The sequence below is a fragment of the Lagopus muta genome, chromosome 3 (assembly GCF_023343835.1).
Source record: "Lagopus muta isolate bLagMut1 chromosome 3, bLagMut1 primary, whole genome shotgun sequence".
In the NCBI taxonomy this organism is placed as follows: Eukaryota; Metazoa; Chordata; class Aves; order Galliformes; family Phasianidae; genus Lagopus; species Lagopus muta.
This window is the reverse complement of record NC_064435.1, coordinates 5,437,481-5,456,089: the sequence shown is the minus strand read 5'-3', so window position 1 is coordinate 5,456,089 and position 18,609 is coordinate 5,437,481. Positions and strand designations below refer to the sequence as shown.

Genomic DNA, 18,609 nt, shown 5'->3' with positions numbered 1-18,609 from the left:
AGCAAGTCATTCTCTTGTATGCAATGGTCTTCCCACAATTCCAGCTTATTTCGTGTTATTCATCCTAATTGAGTGTTAGTGTATTTCCAAGACAGGAGTCCCATTTGGATGGCCTCAAATATGCACTTGAGGAACCTTCTCACATTACCTCTTCATGAGTGAAGGGGAGCAGCTTCTCAAGTGAGCCAGGCAAACTCAAGAACCCAGCTGTTCCATCATGCTGCTCTTTTCCCTCTTTTGTCAAACACAAATTTTAATAGCAATGATCTTCTTTGGAGATCACGTTCAACATTTGGAACACCACTTTGCTGGGAACTGATGGGATGCAACCAGAACACATTGAGATTGCAGTTTCATATTCACAGTTAAGTAGGTGCAGTGAGTCAGAGGTACAGTTGCATTTATGAGCTAAGTGACTATTTCTCCCTCTGGCCCAGACATCATGAGGAACACATATTCCTGCATTTCTTTTTCCTGGCTTAGCATCTGATTTTAATTCCTCACCTTCTGTTAACAGGTCAGATGGCTTCCTTGTGTATTTTCTGCCATACCTCTACTTCTGTTCCCCTACTTGCTTTTTCACTCATTCTTGTATTAACTCTCACTGCATTAGAGAAGCTTTCTGTGGTTTCTCTGATGCCCTATTCTTAATACTGTGCCTATTTTACACAGCATAAATTCTTAGAGCATTTGCAACTGTCAATTTGCCAAGCAACTTTTTCTCTTTGCCTTAAGATATCTCCTTTTCTTATAAGACACTTTGCCTCTAGGTCTACCTCTAATCAATTAATTCCTATTGCCTGAATTCAAGTTCTTGCTGCCTGTGGAGCCCTGTGGAAAGGTCTGGGCACTAGAGAAGAGCAAAATTATTCCATTTGATTTGTAAATGCATCATATAATAAAGAACTGAAATCTATCTGTGGGGTAACAGTTAGACTTCATGAAATATTTGGAAGAACCTGCCACCAGACAATTGATAATTTAAAATGAATTGAACCATAGCAGTCCCAAAACAAAGACCAAAAAGGTGAGCATAAAATGCAAGCAAGCCAAGACGAGGGCAAAGCAGGGAGGTAAGAGCAGCAAAAAGGCACAAGGTAAAATCTTCATTTTCCTCCAGAAGGAAATTCTCAAGAATCATAGAAACCTAGAACATCCTCAGTTGGAAGTTACCCATAACGTTCAACTCTTGGCTTCCCATGGGAACCACACAAAAATTAAACCACATATCTAAAAATTAATTCCTGAAGCACCTCTAGGTGCTGCGTTTTCTCTTAACGAAGAAAACAGGGCACCTATCAATAATAAAAAAAAAAAGGAAAATATTTTGCAATTTCTGGCATGGCTGTGGCTGGAATGTAGAAAATTACTTGACCGATAGTCTCTTTTGCTCTAACTTTTACTGTCTTTGTTATCTACACATTAGAAGGAAAAAAAAAGACAACAGAAGGCTCACCTCTTTTGTCCAATTATGATTCTTTGTTCTTCTGTTCTTCCACCAATTCTAGCATGTTTAAAGCCTTAGTTCTGTTTTTTCTAGCCATCATATACAACTGTTGATTTAAAAAAAAATCCATGCATTTTTCTAACTTCCGAAAGTTTATGACAGATGTTGCCATTTGGCTTTTTTGAAATATCAGTTTCTAAGATAATTTAATATCCAAACAAGATCACCTTTGCTAAAAAACAAACCAGGCAATCAAACAAGCAAACTACCAGAAGGAAGTGAACATCCAAATTTTTGCTGAAAATGTCATTTACAAGACTATCTCATCCAGGTTCCAGGAAATCCAGAAGGATCATCCCTTTCCTATCCCAGAAGATAGAGCACGTCACTTTACCCTCTGAGGGCTGCATTTAGAACTTTTTGTTTGATGGGGAATTCATATGTCACCACTTCGTGTACGGCCATTTTGACTCCAGATCATAGTGGTGACACCATATCTCATGACCAGTAAAGATGCTATCCAGAAAACTGTTACCTCAAATCTCTTGTTTGTTCCATAGGTCCTGAAAAATTTGCACATGATATTCTTTCTGTTCCTGTGTATTTGTGGGACTCACCTGGTGCAAACTGCATGATAGTCCAACATCACCACCATCATTTCCAATGCACTGAAGCTGATATGCATGTCCACACAGAGTTCTCCTGTTGCAATTTGCCAATTACATAGATGGTCAGCATGGATGAACTGCTCAAGATACTGGTTATTTCCTGGTGTGACAGCTGTGCATGGCATTTTTGAATGTGGCTTACCTTTCACATTGCTGTTGCCAATGCTGAAAGCCAGCTCACTGCACTCACATCCACTGTTTGGTCTCCACAAACGTTCAGTAAGTGTCAGCGAACGTCAATGGATTCCATTTTTTCTGCATGGAGGAGTTTAATGACACACCATTGCTTCATATGCACTTCCATGTCAGATGCCATTTTGTCAACCTGCTACTCCACTGCAGTCTTCACACTGCAATAAAATTTACTGGAATATTGGTGGCAAGGTTCAACTTCTGCTGTTACACCACCAACATCTGCCTTTGACAATGTGGGCCATTAATAAAATAGGAGGAATTTCTTGTAAGAATAATACTCAGTCTTCAGAATCACAGAATCACAGAATCACTGAGAATGGAAAAGACCTATAAGATCATCCAGTCCAACCATCCACCTATCACCAATAGTTCTCACTAAAAAAAAAAAAAAAAAAGACAGCGGTGATCTGCTGATCTGAAAAGATGACCAAAGATGAAAATGTAAAAAATGCAAGACAGCTGTTTAACAAAGACTGTTAAAATATAAGGATTTCATATTCCTTTTTTTACCAGAAAAATGGGAAATAACAAGCAGAGGTGTGTCTGAAGAAATCAAGGAGACTCAGACATTTATTAGATAAGATTTTTTTATATTCATCAAATATTTTGACACCAGCTATAAGACAATGAAGAAGAATCAGTGCAAAGTGAAAAATTACTTTTATTGCATATTTTTCTACTGAATAGTGATTACATGATTAGTAGTCCTATAACAGCGTAGCTGAGAGATGCACTGTAAAATATAAGAAAATACGTAAGAAAATACAGGTGGAATGACATTACAGATCGTCTACCTTTTATTGTATCTGAGTGAAGGATTAGCTCTTCTGAAATCATTCTTGGCAGCTGTTTGTCTAATGCATTATTTAAATTTTCAGTGACAAAGATTCCTATCTCTGTAAACAGCATAGTTTTCTGTTTACTGTCCTTAAATCATTTCTCCTTTTGTAACTTGTCTCTTTCTAAACTTTAAACAATTTACTTTTTGTCCTGCCCACAATGGATAGGAAGAACATTTTCAGTCTTTCCTTTCTTCAGCAGACTTGTCACAGCTCAAGAAGATAGGGCTGTATTCTCAAGAGAAAATAGTTCTATTTCTTTCAGTCTTATACCAGACAGAATATTTTCGAAGATCCTGCTTTTCTCTGGGTACTTCCACCCAATCCACAACTAAATTTTCCCTGCATAGTCCACATCTGATTTGCAGTCCACGCTGACCTCAGGAATTTAGCTGGCGCATTTCTAATACTGATCAGAATAGGAGGATATTTACTAATTTGGGCATCTCAGAAATTAGGGAGATGTTCAACAGCGTTAACTTCTTTTCACATTGTGCTCCACTAATGTCTGTAGATACTCTTTTGAAGACTTCTACCTAGAAAGTCAGTCTAGAGCACTTTACTGAATAGCGGTTGTGTCTAAATCTCCTGTGCATGATCTGGAGCATGATATTCAGTCTTCATCCACCTGGATGATGTCTCCTAAGGCCATCCTTCGAGTAGACTGTCTCTTTACAATGGAAGCTTCGTCTGTTTCCTCTTTCTGTGCTCCTCTTTCCTTCTGCCTTTTGGCCACATTCTCAATGAGCTTGCTTGCGTCACTGAGGGTTTTTTGTGTTCGCTGACCTGCAGATTTCTTCTTCCCTTCTCCCACACTGGAATCTGTGACCTTTAAGGGTTTGGCTTTCCCCTGGTCTTCCTGCTGCTCTTTCATGTGCCTTACTCTGAATCGGCGGCGACAATTGTTCTGGTAAGGATCAGAGATGCTGTCAGGGCTGCTAGACTCTTCATGTACATCCACCTGGAGAGTGGGAATTGATGCCTTATGAAGTGTCCTGGGAGTCTCTTCAACACCTGGTTGCTTAGTCGATTTTGAGCCTGTGTCTGGAGGCAAAATAATTTGTATTTCTCCCAAGGGCTTGCTGCTTTTAGGGGAAAGGGGATCATCCTTATTTTCCGTAGCAGCCTTCTCACTCAGCTTTATCTTATGAAGGTTTTCCAGCTCCCCCTGGGCCAGATTCTTCACTCTTTTTACATGGGGTTCATTGCTGATGGAGCTAATAGCTGTCAACTTCTGAGCAGCCATTTGAGCTTCTCTCTGGATGCTCATAATCTTTTGAAGCTGGGCTTCTTTCACTTCTACTGGGATCTCCAGAGGAGCCAACTTCACTGGCCTCTTCAGGGTAACATTCTCTGTGCTATATGACTCATTTGCACGGTGCAGGCTGGGAGACAAAGACCCCTCTCTCTTTACCTTCTCTGGCCACAACTTTTTATCTCCCTGGGCTATCTTCTTCTCTGACATCCTGGGTGAAGGAGGATGGACACCAGGGTTTCTGTGTTCGCTTCCTGGCTTCTCTTTTGGCAGGATAATTGTAGGGTTCACAATGGTAACTTCACTAACATTGCAGTTATATCTGGGCATCAGCTTTTTCTCATCCATTGGTGCACCCTTAAAAAAAGCAAACAGATACATTGTTCACTATCATACATCACATTAATGGTCTATTAGCTTTTTATATAACATTTGAGATTCTGGAAAGAGTGCAATCTTGATGTCCCTTGAAGTATACTCATATTTACAAGCACTGAGCTCTGTGCTCAGTTTGACATAACCATGGCTAATCTATAAAGGGGGTTCCATGTGCGGAGACTTGACAAGCTATTGTTGTCCCATATATAGAGTGTCCTTTCTAAGCAGTTGGCAGCACCAGTCTGTACGCTGTCATCGCCAACTTAAGGGAAGACGAAGACCTCCAAGACACATGTAAAGTAACATTTTAACCAGAGCATTAGTGTTAGGTTGGAGGAGCTCCCAGTTGAGGATCAGGTGTGCATCTCTGACATGCTGAGAGATGGGCATTTTTAAGAAGTGTGATCACCCATCTCATTCCTGCGCCTACAGAGACGTGCCTTACAAGGGCCTTACCTCAGGAAAGTGCCTTTGTTTCCCCTCAAACTCTCCCTAGTTTCACAAAGTGCTTTTCTTGAAAGAACAGACACTTAAGCCAGTGGTGATTTTGCTAGTGTCAGTAGAAGAAAAACTGAAATGGGTCTTGAAAGTTCTCTTCATACCTTGGTCTTGTTCAGTTTCAAGTGCACAAGTGACGTGCTAACTAAAAGAATTAGTAAATGGGAAACGTGAGGAACCTGAAGTTCATTTCTTGCATTTGTTCAGAGGAACTTTATTTCATGGTTAGGAAAAGGTCCTGATTATCATCAATAATATAAGCATCTCACTGGAAAAAGAGTTTTGCCATTGAATTTTCTAGCACTATGTAAACAATGAAGGGCTCATAGGTGGCATAAGGAGATGAGCTTTGTTCCCATTTCTGCTCAGATGAGTAAGTCCTCCTCCCTTAGACCCTTTCTCCATTACTGCTCTCTGTGTTTTGAACAGACTACATATTTTTTGGACAGTCATGAGCAATATTCTTGGCTGTAGCTGGGACCTGCAGACTCAATTATCATAAAGATAACTTACTAAATGATAGCATAAACTTATTCTTCCTCTGGTGAACCCTCTGTTCACCAGAGTACATGAGCTATTTCACTTCACAACTCCTATCATTTCTCAAATCAATTTCTGCATTGGTAATTTTTGTTCACTGATATTGGGATTTTTTTTAAGTACCTGGGCTTAGTATCATTATACATAAAACAATACATTTCTTGGTCTTCCTGTATCTTGCTGTGTTCCAAGAAAGCAGTTAAGGCTGCCTACAGCTCTGTAAAAGTAAAGTGAAATACAATAAACCTAAATAAAATCTTGCCTTAAAATTCAGGCACATAAACCACTGAGACAGAATGAAAGTTCCAATGCACAGTGAAGTATGGGAATGGAAAGGAAGAGAAAGTAAACAATGTAGCACCTCCAAATGATTATTCTTTAACAGTTCTGGGTTGAAAAGCCTTTAACCTGCCTTTCAAAAGGGTCAGCTAAAACTCAGCTAGCTATTTAAGTCTACAGAATGACCTACCTAGTCGGTGCCTCTTTCTGGCTAAGACCATTCTTTGTTTTTAAGATATTGTCTTGGTTTTGTCTGAGATAATTTTCTTCCTGGTAGCTGGTGTGGTGCTCTGTAGTGGTTATAGGATGAGAATAATGTTGATAACACACTGATACTTTAGATGCTGGTGAGCCGTTCTCACACAAAGGCAAGGACTTTTGCTTCTCATACTGCCCTGCCAGTGGGGGCTGGGAGCCTGGAGGGAAGATAATCAAAATGGCTGACCCAAACTGTTCAACAGGATGTCCCGTACCATACAACACTGTGCTGAGCAATGGAACCATGGGAGTTGGTCAAGGGGCTGTTTCTGTTTGGGGACTGGCTGGGCATTGGTCAGCAGGTGATGAGCATTTGCATTGTGCATTACTTGTTTTGTATCTTATTTTATTATTATTATTATTATTTTCCATTCTATTTCTGTCACACTAAACTGCCTTTATCTCATCCTATGAGTTTTACCCATTTTCATGTTCTCTCATCCTCTGGACAAGGAATTGAGCATGTGGGTGTATGGTGCTGAGCTGCCTATCAAGTTAAACCACAGCAGATAGTTTCAGAAGTGGAAAATTCAGCCATGCTAAGAAGGCTGGGGGAAATTTTGCACACCGTCTAAATCCTATTGGACTCTTAATGTTAAGAGCACTTAAAATCTGTCCAAGGCTAATGTACAAGATAAACTGCATCTTCTGTTACCATGCACACATTATTCAATACCTTCTCAAAATGTCCATCTGCTATGTGTATGCTCCTACATAAATTTTAATTAAGTAATTGGCCCAGTCTTGTGTAGGTAATTGCTATGTGCCCAAAATTCCCTTTGCAGTCAGTGAGAGACCCATGCAAAGAATGACGGCTTCAAGCTCTCAGGATCAAAGTATTATGATAGTGGTATTATCAAAGGGATCACCAGTCTTTATTTAGCAACCACAACCTTTATGTAATTTAAGGACTTTCCTCCCTACTCTTGGCTTTCTGATCCTTCTGAAATAAACTGCACAGTGGTGCAGAAAGGCAGAGACAGAAGAGCCACAGAAATTGGCCAATTAGCATGGAGTGGCTTCAGTTATAAGAAACTTGGTGTCCCCCCATAAATAGGAATCTGATGATCCTCTGCTTAAAGCTAGCTTGACTTAGTGCCGAGACTGGATGGTCCTCACAGAAAGGTACTTCTACTATTTTTACTTCAGATTGATTTCAAGAGTCTGTTCATTGCAGGGCAATAAACACTTGATTTATATGCAGAAAGTGAGATTTGAAAATGAATCTTCAAGAAATCTGATGCTGTTTTGAAACCTCGCTCACCATCTTGACTGCTAGGTTAAGAGATAGAACTGAGGAACCCTACTATTGATTCTGTGATTCTACAGTACTCAATCTCTATCATTCTATAACTGGTGAAAACAGACAGGTTTAGAATAGACTCAGGTGCCCTGAGATTTTCTGTTTGTAGGTACATGGAAAAAATGGGGAACAGAAAAATGGCATATTTAAGATGAAATGCAGATAGATGCCCTGCACCTACATACCTACATACTTCCAGAACCAACTGAACATTAGCCTGGCTATCCATCAGCAGAAAAAGCAGCAGCCTGTTGTGGTATCACAAAGCTCAGCAGGGCTCAAGATCCAAACCACTGCTTTATGCAAATCTCTTTTATGTTGACTCCAAGATGCTCCCCCATTTCAGATCCATTGTGAATATAATCAAAAGGAGGCAATACTGGGATTGTACTATACGTCATTAGGTACATCATGATTGATGGGTATCCTTTAAAAATCCCTTTTTCTTTAGTCACAATTTTGAAGTTTTCTCTTTGCTCAATGAAACTGTATTCATAGCAAATTACATTAAAACAAACAGCAACAACAACAACAACAAAAAGCAAAAAACAACAAACAAACAAAACTAAATCCCAAGCTCTTCCTACATAAGGAAAAGCTTTAATCTCATTGCTACAGCATAATCTGTATAAACAGATGTTACACAACTCAGATACTTTTCCTTCCTATCATTACATGTATCAGCTGATGGCTGCAGTTCAAAGGTGAGGACAAAAATACCTAAGGAAGGAAGTTCACAGATCAAATCCTTCAGCTTATCTAGCTGAAAGCTTGTCCCCAGAGTGGAGATTTCTGAGTTCAATTCCAAAATAAACATCAGGCCTTCAGCATGCCTTAATTCTCCATGTGATGCCTGAATCTCTGCTATTCAAAAGCCTTCTGACACGTGGATATCCATTAAAAATGCTGTCATTCAACAGAAGAAAGAAAGGATTCAGTTTAAACATCTAGGAATTAACGTCTTTGCTTCCACTGCAAATTCTGCATATTACAGTCAGTGGTTCAGGTCATTATGAATAAAACACATCACAGGAACAGTCAGAAGTCAAGTAATTCCCAGAAAATCTCTAAATATCCAGTCTCTTGATACTCCAGCTAGTTTTGGAAGCTGGCATAAGGATCACACGTGCAGTATCAAGAGCATGCACTGCAACATCGTCATTTGCTGCTCTGGGAAAAATTAATAAGACAATGATGTCTGTGAGCCAGGGGGTTCTAGGGCATCAGATGGTTCATCAGTCTGGTGATACTGAAGTATAACAGTATTTGTAATTAGCAGTACTGAAGACAGTGTTAATACCACACCTAGATGCAATGTTAATATCACACCTAGTCTAGAGTGAGGTGTCCCTGCCTATAGTAGGGGGTTTGGAACTTGATGATCTTAAAAGGTCTCTTCCAACACAAACCATTCTACAATTCTATGATTCTATGACTTTAACCTCAATGTAAGCAAATACCAAGGTGGAGTATGTTGTTTTGTTACAATTCGCCTTCCATTGTACTTCTTACTATCTTAATATGATGATAGCAAGAAAAGTTTCAAAACAAAACAAAGAAAAGACATTGAGTAGTCTAAGCTCAAGCTCAGCATCAGGAGACCTACCTCAAACCCTGTTTCACCACAAATTGCTTGTGGAATGGTAAAGAAGATGCTTCATCTTTCTGAGTCTGTTTTCCATCCGTAAAATTGATTTGATCCCCTCCCGTAGTTCATAGAATCATTATAGAGTTTTGGACATGACTTAGTATTTGCAGTCATTAACTTCATGATTTCATAAAACCATATTTAATATTTGCTCAAAAACTGAGGGAGATCCTAGGAGTAATTAAATCATTTCATATAATTCACCATTGTCTCATTCCTTCTGTTATCACTGCTTCTGTAGTTTCTTCCTGAATACAAGAAGAGTCCCATTTCAGTTTTAGAAAACCTACTAAACCTACAAAATCTACCCTGCAAGATAGATTCAGGGTAGATTTACCCTTGCAGATACAAACAGTTCAATTGTGGACCCTCCAAGACTTCCCAATGCATAACCTAGCTTTGCTGAAGAAGGTAGCTCTTCAAAATATTCCTGTAGGGAAGAAGTGGAGCTACAGGACTCCAGTCCTGGACTTCTTATTGACACTCTTTGACCAGAGTTATGCCACTTAAACTAACTTCTACATCTAACTTCTACATCTAAATTAGTATATAGTTCCTTATTTAGATTTATAAAAAATGAACAACTAATACTAGATTTCTAAATACAGACATAAGACAAAAATAAATGACCTGTTTTTCTATTGCAGTACTGGCTTCATACTTCTTAAATTTGTAACTGAAGATGCAAGTTTCAGCTTCACAAATCTTAGACTTAGCTGTCAAAATAAGGAGATTGATATCCCAAAGACCTGAGCACCTGCAGTTCCCAGCCCCTTCAACAAGACTATGAGAAGTGAAGGTTTGCACATGCAGTTGAACCCAAGATAGAGATCCCAGACCTATAAGGCTGTGGGCTGCGTTGTGTTCCTGTGTGACATTACAGCACTAACACAAATCTCACTGCTGCCACTGGCGTGGAGCAAATCACAGCAGTATCACAGAATCACAGAATCCCAAGTGTTGGAAGGCACTTCTGGAGATTATCCGGTCCAAACCGCCTGCTATAGCAGGTTCCCTAGAGTACGTTGCACAGGAAATTGTCCAGGTGTGTTTTGAATATCTTCAGAGAGGTAGACTCCCCGTCCTCTTGGGACAACCTGTTCCTGTGCTCTGTCACCCTCAGAGTAAAGAAGTTTTTGCTCATGTTTGTCTGGAGCTTCCCATGTTTAAATCTGTGCCTGCTGCTTCTTGTCCTATTACAGGGTACCACTGAAAGAGGCTAGTCCCATCCTTTTGACTCCCATGCTTTAGATATTTGTAAGTGTTGATAAGATCCCACTCAGTCATCTCTTCTTCAGGCTGAGCAATTCCAGTTCTCTTAGCCTTTCCTCATAAGGGAGATGCTCCAGGACTCTCATCATCTTTGTGGCCCTCCACTGTACTCTTTCTAGCAGTTTCTCATCTTTCTTGAACTGGAGAGCCTAAAACTGGACCCAGTACTCCAGGTATGACCTGATCTTGACCTGCTGGCCATGCTCTTTTTAACACAAGGTCTTCTGACCTTCTTGGCCACAAGGGCACAAGATCTGGCTCATGGCAAACCTGTTGTCCACCAGCAGCTCCTGCTTGCCTTACATGTCCACAAAGATAGCAGCATGAGCAGAACTAGAGAGACAAAGAGACTGAGTTCTTTCCTGCCAGTTTTTCTTGATTTTGAGTTTGGCACTGTAAAAACTGGAGAAGTAAAGCTATCTGCTACAGTAGAAACTCCTGTCTGGGAATAAATTTGATATCTTGCCCTTTCCTACTGATAACAGAGGCCATCACCTTGGAGGCAGTGAAAACAGCTCTGTAATCATTCAATCTGCCTCTTCTCTGTATGCCACTCATCCATTGCACTCAGAAATGCTCTGGGAGACAAGCGTCTATTTCTCAGCTCTCTCTTGTAATGTTACTTTCCAAATAGAACAGGACAGGACAGAACAGGCTAGAATAGAATAGAACAGGCTAGAACAGAACAGAACAGGGTAAAGTAGAGTACAGTAGGATAGAGTGGAGTGGAGTGGAGTGAAGTGGAATGGAATGGAATGGAATGGAATGGAATGGAATGGAATATCACTGTCTTCTGAAAAGGAGATATCAACAGTGTCATTATCATTTTTCAAATACAGTAGGATAGTAAATTAACTTCTTATAAGACAGACCATATCCCATGGCTTCATATCATTGAGAGGGCATTATTTCTGCCAGATATATTTCTTTTTTACTTTCTTAAACCAATTAAGCAAAAGTGAAAATTTGTCATGATTATACAGGCTGGTAATAAGGGTCTTTGTCTTGGAGATGCCTTTTGACAAGGACAATTTAATATAAAGAGATCCCAAACCAAAATCTTCCTGTTGCAAATCTCAAAGCATTTCCTCATCCATTACTACTACATTAGCACTTCCACAGGTTCAACAAAGGAGGCTAAGATTACTTCCAGCCCATGCTGACCTCACATAGTAGTTAGGGTGTGCTCCCAGTTGGAACTTTTAGGTCCATTCTCACCAAACCAGAGGATTCCTTGAAGTAGAAAAGGCTTTGGGCAGGCAGTTGTGCATCATTTATCTAAGGCTACCTCAATAGGAATGACAGATGAACAGTTTGCACCACCTGAAAACAAATATCTCAGACATTACTTCAGATAGTGGGTGACTCATCTGTCAGCAGATCCTGTCCTACTTCAGTGAGTTTGTGGCTTCAGTAAGCACAAGGAAACTGCAAAGGTAAAGGAGAGGAAATAGAGACCGGGGAGCTTGCAGCAGAGCCTGTGAAGTAGCTCTCATCTCTTTAATGGACAGGACATGCCCTGAATATTTTTTCTACCCAGTGGGATGATTTTCATACCCACATTCTGTATCTATTACTCGTTTAATACTGTCACTTCAGAAATACATTTGTCAAATGTTCCTATTAAGCTATTGGCAGCATTTAGTGTTCTACCAGTAGCAATGCTGCAGCAGAATTACCTGCTACTCCCGTTAATCCACTGATGCTTTAACAGCGGGCGTATTACAAATAGAGCTTCTTTTTACAAAATGATTAAGCATGACCTGAAAGTCCACAGCTTTCCAATTCCCTGAAAACTTACAGTTTCCTTTCTGAATGCTGCAGCGTTTAAGGCCAGAAGAGTCAACGACAGTCCATCCTCTCATCCATTAATGGCATAGATGTTAAAAGATTTTGATGTCATTTCTTTTATCCTCAAGCTTATTATCTGACTCTTCTCCTTTTCTCTCTTCAAACAGGGGATGCTTTGTAGAGCAGTGCAGTGGGCAGGCAGGGGACATAGGAACTGTTACTGCTTTTTCTATGAACTTGCTCCACAACAGTAGTCAAGTCACTGAACATCTCTGTGCCTTGCAATCAGGGGATGCCCTTTAGACATTTTGCAATTGGAAGTTTGTTAAATGTGCTGAGCTGCTCAAGAAAATCACTGTAACCTCTTCCATCTTAAATTTACCTCTAGCTTCAACAAGACACTCTTTGCTTCATTCCATATTACCCAGTGCTCCAAAACTTGGGCACTGCTATTTAGCTACTATGCTGCGCTCTGGGAAGAGCTTCATTTCAATGACACGCAGATCCCTGCACCATTTGGAGACTGCTGTAGGACCTTCCAGATGGTAGGCAGAATGCATTAATCTATGTCATGAAAATTTAATTCATATGAAGGTAATAAATTGTTTATGTATAAAATAGGCAGGGCTAATACATTAGCATGCAGGATTGAATCGCACCAGGATGCAGGCACACACAGCTCACAGTGAACTCAGTTTTTTGGCTGCTAGAACAAAAGCAATTGAGCAGAATTATTAAGTGCAGATATGCTATTTGGATAGAATATGCCAACACATTAGCTACTATACTGCTAAAACAACCCGCCCCTCTCCATAGTAAATCTAGTTCAATCACAAGAAAACAGCCATGATTTAAGAGAGAGAGAAAAAAAAAACACCATGTAACAGCATGGTCTTGCTGCTACATTTGCATTGACGTCAGAGCAAACAAGATTAAATGAAAGCAAGCACTGCTACAGAAATGTGACCTTAAACACAGTCCCAGAGTTGTAGATATTGCCAAAATCTAAGCTGTAACCCCACCTGCTCTGCTGATGTAGCCGCAGACATAATGTCTTCAAGAAGCAACTGAAGATCCCTGCAGCAGATTGGCACGGTGGGAACTTCACTTGCCTTCAAAGTAAGGGCATATTGCTGTGGAAGGGAGTCAGAATGTGGCAGAAAGGGTCACAGTTCTGTTGGACAGGCCTTACACAGGAAATCACTGAGGCTGGCACAATCTGCAGTGACATCTTAGGTGCCATTAGCTCTGCTGAGGCTGCTTTGGCCACCACCTCATCCAGGGTTACAAAAAAGACCAAAAAAAAAAAAGGCTCATTTTCTCTGTTACTCACTTTTGTTAACTTTGCTTATTGAAGCCCTGACCCTTTTGAGATCCAGTCTCAGAAAGCCCAGGCCGCATAGATAACCAGGCCATTGGAAACAAAATTAATGGCACCTTCAAATAGCTAAGAACAATTGCAGCTAAAAATCTGTTACCATAGGAGCAAAGCCCATTCAAGTCTTTCCATTCATGTCTACCCATTCAAATGCAGCATGATTACACATGGTGACACTGCCAAAATCTGTACCAGTGCTCACTGAACAGAAAACAAAGGAAAATAACCACAAGCAAGAAAAAACTTTCTCTGTCAAGAGAACATCACTGAAAAAAAAAAAAAAAAAAAAAAAGCAGATCAAATAGAATTATGGAATCATGAAATCATCTGAGTTGGAAGGAACCTTTAAAGATCATCTAGTCTAACACCCCTGCAAGGAACAGGGGCACCTAGAGCTAGATTAGATTGCTCAGATAGATTCCAAACTTACCAGAAATGGTGACTTAAACTGAATGACTTGACTTAAAGGACAGAATTAGCTGCCAGGCATCATTTAAACCTCTCAAAAACAGGCTGGACTAGGGTGGAAAGGATATAAGGACTTCACAATGTCTCAATGTAGGGACTCCTTTCTCTTTATATACATGGTAAAACAGATTCCATCTTGGATCTAGCAACGTTTGTAAATGCCCATCTGTTCAAGTGGAATCAATCAGAATAGCAATTTCAGACTACGTTTGGAAAAAATAATCCAAACACAAAGATGCCTCTTCAGTCATGTCTGCATATAGAGATGTTCTGTAATGGTTAAAGCATGTGGGGAGAGCTATGGCAGACAAGTCATGCTATAATACCTTTGCTAACCAATTTGTCTCAGCTAAAGAAATCTTGAAGAAGTTTCATTGTGAATTACTGAGAATTAAATTCTTATCCAAGTGGCACACTTGGGATTCCAACCAGATGCTCCTGTTATACAGTCACAGTATGAAGACAAGCACTGTGCTATGAGATGCTAAAATCCCCTTCAGAATTTTTGTGGCATACAAAGCTCATGGGATCTTATGTCCTTCTCCTCTTGTTTCAGGCTCAGGGTTCAGCCAATATTTCTGGGAAGGGCAGGAGCGCTTAGGAGCCTTTGGGTCCGGATTTCAAGATCCTCTATCAGTTTCTGATCCTTTTATGTAGAAAGGTGTTTTTGTTTACCCATGCAGCTTTTTGGGTGCAAAATTCTCTGAAGAGATATGTTGCTCTGGTAGCGGTTGGTTCAAAAAACAAGAACACATCTCTAGTAAAACTGTACAAAGCAATTTTCCCCAATCCTTAACAGCTCAAGAAGCTAAGCAGTATTATGTTACTGAGCTTATTACTAAAAGGTCAGTTAAGGGTTGGTGAGTTCTGCACTGCTTTTCTTCTGTCCTCTCTTTGACATATAGGACAGTAATGTTGCAGCAGGCCCTGTTGTAAGGATTTGGTGTAACTCTCTGAAGCAGAACTTGCTTTTCCTGTCCATACGTGTCACTGGTGGTACCATATAGACTCTCAGTGTAATTTGTACCACTGAACGGTAGAAGCAATTTTTCTTTCTTCTCACCTGTGAGGTACAAGATCTTAGCACTTCATGGAGCCTTGTGCTTTTTAGTATGTTCCAGTCTGACAGTCAAGAGTCACTTTTTTTTTCAACGATTAGCAGATGATTTCATATAATCTGGATAGATAAACAGACCCCTTTGCTTTACTCTGACTCTGTGTTCATCTCTTGGATGAGAGACAACCACTTTAAAAACAGACGAAAGCCCCATTGCAGCTGTAGCTCTTGTTCCATCCCCTATATCTTGAAGTAGGAGCAAAGTACAGTCAATGGGAGAAGGAACACCTGTTTTGCCAATCGTGGGAGCATCAGAATTCTTTATGGTTCAATGACTCTGCCCTTACTTGTCAATGAGCACTCTAATTCAAAGGGAGCTCTCTTCATTTCAGTGTGGACTTTTGGCATTTGCTCCTGACTGCCAGCTTCCTGGGAACTCCAAAGCCTTTACTCACCTCCATACTTTATCTTTTTCTTTTATTTTCTTTTTTCTTTTTTCTTCTTTCTTTTTTTAACTTATGGGAATAGCTTTGCACTCAGGAGTTAAGATGGAAAAGAAAATAGGTTTTCTCCTGAGAGTTAAACACATTTCACTGCAAGTAACTGAGGCCTGTCTGAATAGCAGCTTTCCAGCATCATGACAGGAACAAGGCAGCCCTGTGCTTCTTCAGGAAATCACAGAGTCACAGAATCAAGGAATCATAAGGACTCGATTGGACATCCAGGGATCAACCAATCCAACCTTCCTGGTAAAGCAGGTTCTCTTTGCACAGGAAAATGTCCAGGTGGTTTTTGAATATCTCCAGAGAAGAAGACACCAAAACCTCTTAGGGCAGCCTGTTCCAGTACTCTGTCACTTCCATAGAATAGAAGATTTTTCTCGTGTCAATGTGGAACTTCCTATCTTCCAGTTTGTTCCCATTTCCCCAGTTGTTCTGTCACTGAGCACCACTGAAAAGAGTCTGCCCCCATCCATCCACTTGACTCCCACCCTTTATACATATTTCACTGATGAGATCCCCCCTTTTTTTTTTTTCTCTTCTACAAACTGAATAGTCCCAGATCTCTCAGCCTTTCCTCATAAGGGAGATGCTCCAGACCCCTCATCATCTTTACGGCCTTCCACTGGACTCTCTCAAGAATTTCCCTTTTTTTCTTGAATGGAGGAGCCCAGAACTGGACACAATATTCCAGATGTGGAGTCACCAGGGCAGGTTAGAGTGGGAGGATCACCAACCTCAACCTGCTGGCCATGCTCTTTTTAATGCATCCCAGGGTACTGTTGGCCTTCTTGGCCACAATTGCATACTGCTGGCTCATGGTCAGATGTTGCTCCTTGGTGAATTCACAAGCCCTTCTCCTGCTACATGACTGGCTGGGCATGGACATAACTCCAGTTCTTCTGTAGAGGATGGTTTGCAGCTAAAGAGTAAGTGTCACAAGCTTCTCCAGTGTGCTCTATGCCACTAGTCAAGTTCATTATATTATCAGAGACCTTCCTAGTATGTAATTGTTCTGCGCTGAGGTGTGCAGCACAGCACTCAGAAATTGCTGTGCTCGGTGGGAATCTTTCCATTAACTTTGGTGGGTGCTAGAACTGATTCAACAAGGTCCTTAGTGTCACCAGAAGGCAATATGTATGTGGCAATACACAGACAGGCCCTGGGAAATCCCTACAGGTCCTAAAAGAGCTTGATCATAAACCATTTGCAATGAGTGAAGACACTCCCCTTGATTTCAACAGAATGGAAGGGGATGTTTTCCAAATTCCTGCACACACTTTTACAAATTGCATGTGTTCATCAGCCAAACTAATATGAGGCTGAATAATAATGAAGGCAGTCTCTTGATAACAACTCCATTAAATACTATTCAGAACTTTCAAGACTCTTCTCTATGAGGCTCTTCAGATCTGTACATTCACCTTGTGGCCGGAATTTAGATCAAACTTTTTAAAAGCTTCTACCTATCAGCAGTATTCACTATTTCCACACCCAGAGGGAAAAGTTGCAAAGTCTGGACTTCCCCAGACTGCTGACTGTTGGTGCTACAAGTACCTTGATCTGACAAAAATACTTATATTTCTGGCAATTCTGCAAAACATATTTTATATTCATCCTCAGCTTACTGAGTGATCCAGTTCAGGCAAACACAATAAATTGTCTTTCTCTTCTTCTCCATTTATTTGTAAATCCAACACAATTTCTACTTGTCCTGCTCATCATATATGTGCAGCCTCCCACTGATATCCCTCCTGGCCAAAGGGCAAGCCTTGTGGCTAAGGATCCAGAGCTAGATAATGACACATGGAGGTCACTGCATACATGAAAACAGTTCCATCAAATTTCCCTTAGCAGAAAAGGGTGAACACAGAATCTACTCTTTTCTGAAATTCAGGGAGGGCTGCAAAATAAGTTGCTAGTAGAGTTTTGCATCCTCCCGAGCTTCTGAAAAACTGATGTATTTTCCACATTAAGTAAAATTGCACACTTAGTATCAGTAGAATTGGGTTCTGGGCTCTGTCAAAAGCACCTTTGACAACTTTATGTCTGGCATAAAGAAATCCCACCACTAATTCTATCCCCCGAAGACGCCAGACCACCCAGATTCTTCCTCCTAGCATGCCATAACCATCTTCTAGTCTTCTGAAAACCTTGCTCTGTCTCACCAGAATTTCCTGATCCCTGCAATTCACTCATGGAGTAGATAGTTTCTCTCCCCACATCAGATCTGGGAAGACAAGGGATGCAGTTTGCTGCCTTAGCCATCAGATGGATGTATCTTTGGACTTCCAAACCTCTGTGTCCATGTTACTTATTCCAATTTACCAGACTACTGCCTCACCTTGTCAGAGTGCTTTGAAAGGCAAATCCTATCAGAGCATAATAGGAAGGGAAGTTAAAACTATTAGTACATAGCACTTTCTTAACAGGTCAGAGGTCATAGGGGGTGCTGTCTAATCAGCTTCAGCTCCATTTGCTTTATTTTCTCAACATCTGGATTAATAACTAAATATCAGCTCCTCTATAGCGTTTTAGGTGTTAATGAGGTATCCAATAAGTAATGCATAAAGGCACAAGTATGTGTGAACAGGCATTGCAGGGCCTTGACTATGGAGGAGCAGTGGATGCTGGTTCCCCATCTCTAGGAACATCTTTAGGGGAAGTGTTCCACATTAAATAGAGTTATCCACCGTCTGTCCTTTCCATCAGTTTTGCTTCCAACAGAAAAAAATACAGAGGCATAGAGAAACCTAGCATGACTCATGAAGGCACATCACACCTACTAAAAAGAAGCTTCACTGAAGCAAGTGATGGAGACACCATCCCTAGAAG

At 40.6% G+C, this 18,609-nt stretch overlaps 1 protein-coding gene across 1 annotated transcript in view; it reads right to left on the bottom strand.

Moving 5' to 3' along the window:
* Positions 1-2,951: 2,951 nt before the first annotated feature.
* Positions 2,952-18,609, bottom strand: part of LOC125690546 (uncharacterized) — a 30,601-nt gene continuing 14,943 nt past the window's right edge. The window contains exon 4 of the mRNA XM_048938963.1: positions 2,952-4,761. Coding sequence (XP_048794920.1) covers positions 3,763-4,761 — 999 coding nt within the window. The 3' untranslated portion in view covers positions 2,952-3,762. The remainder of the gene's footprint in view (positions 4,762-18,609) is intronic.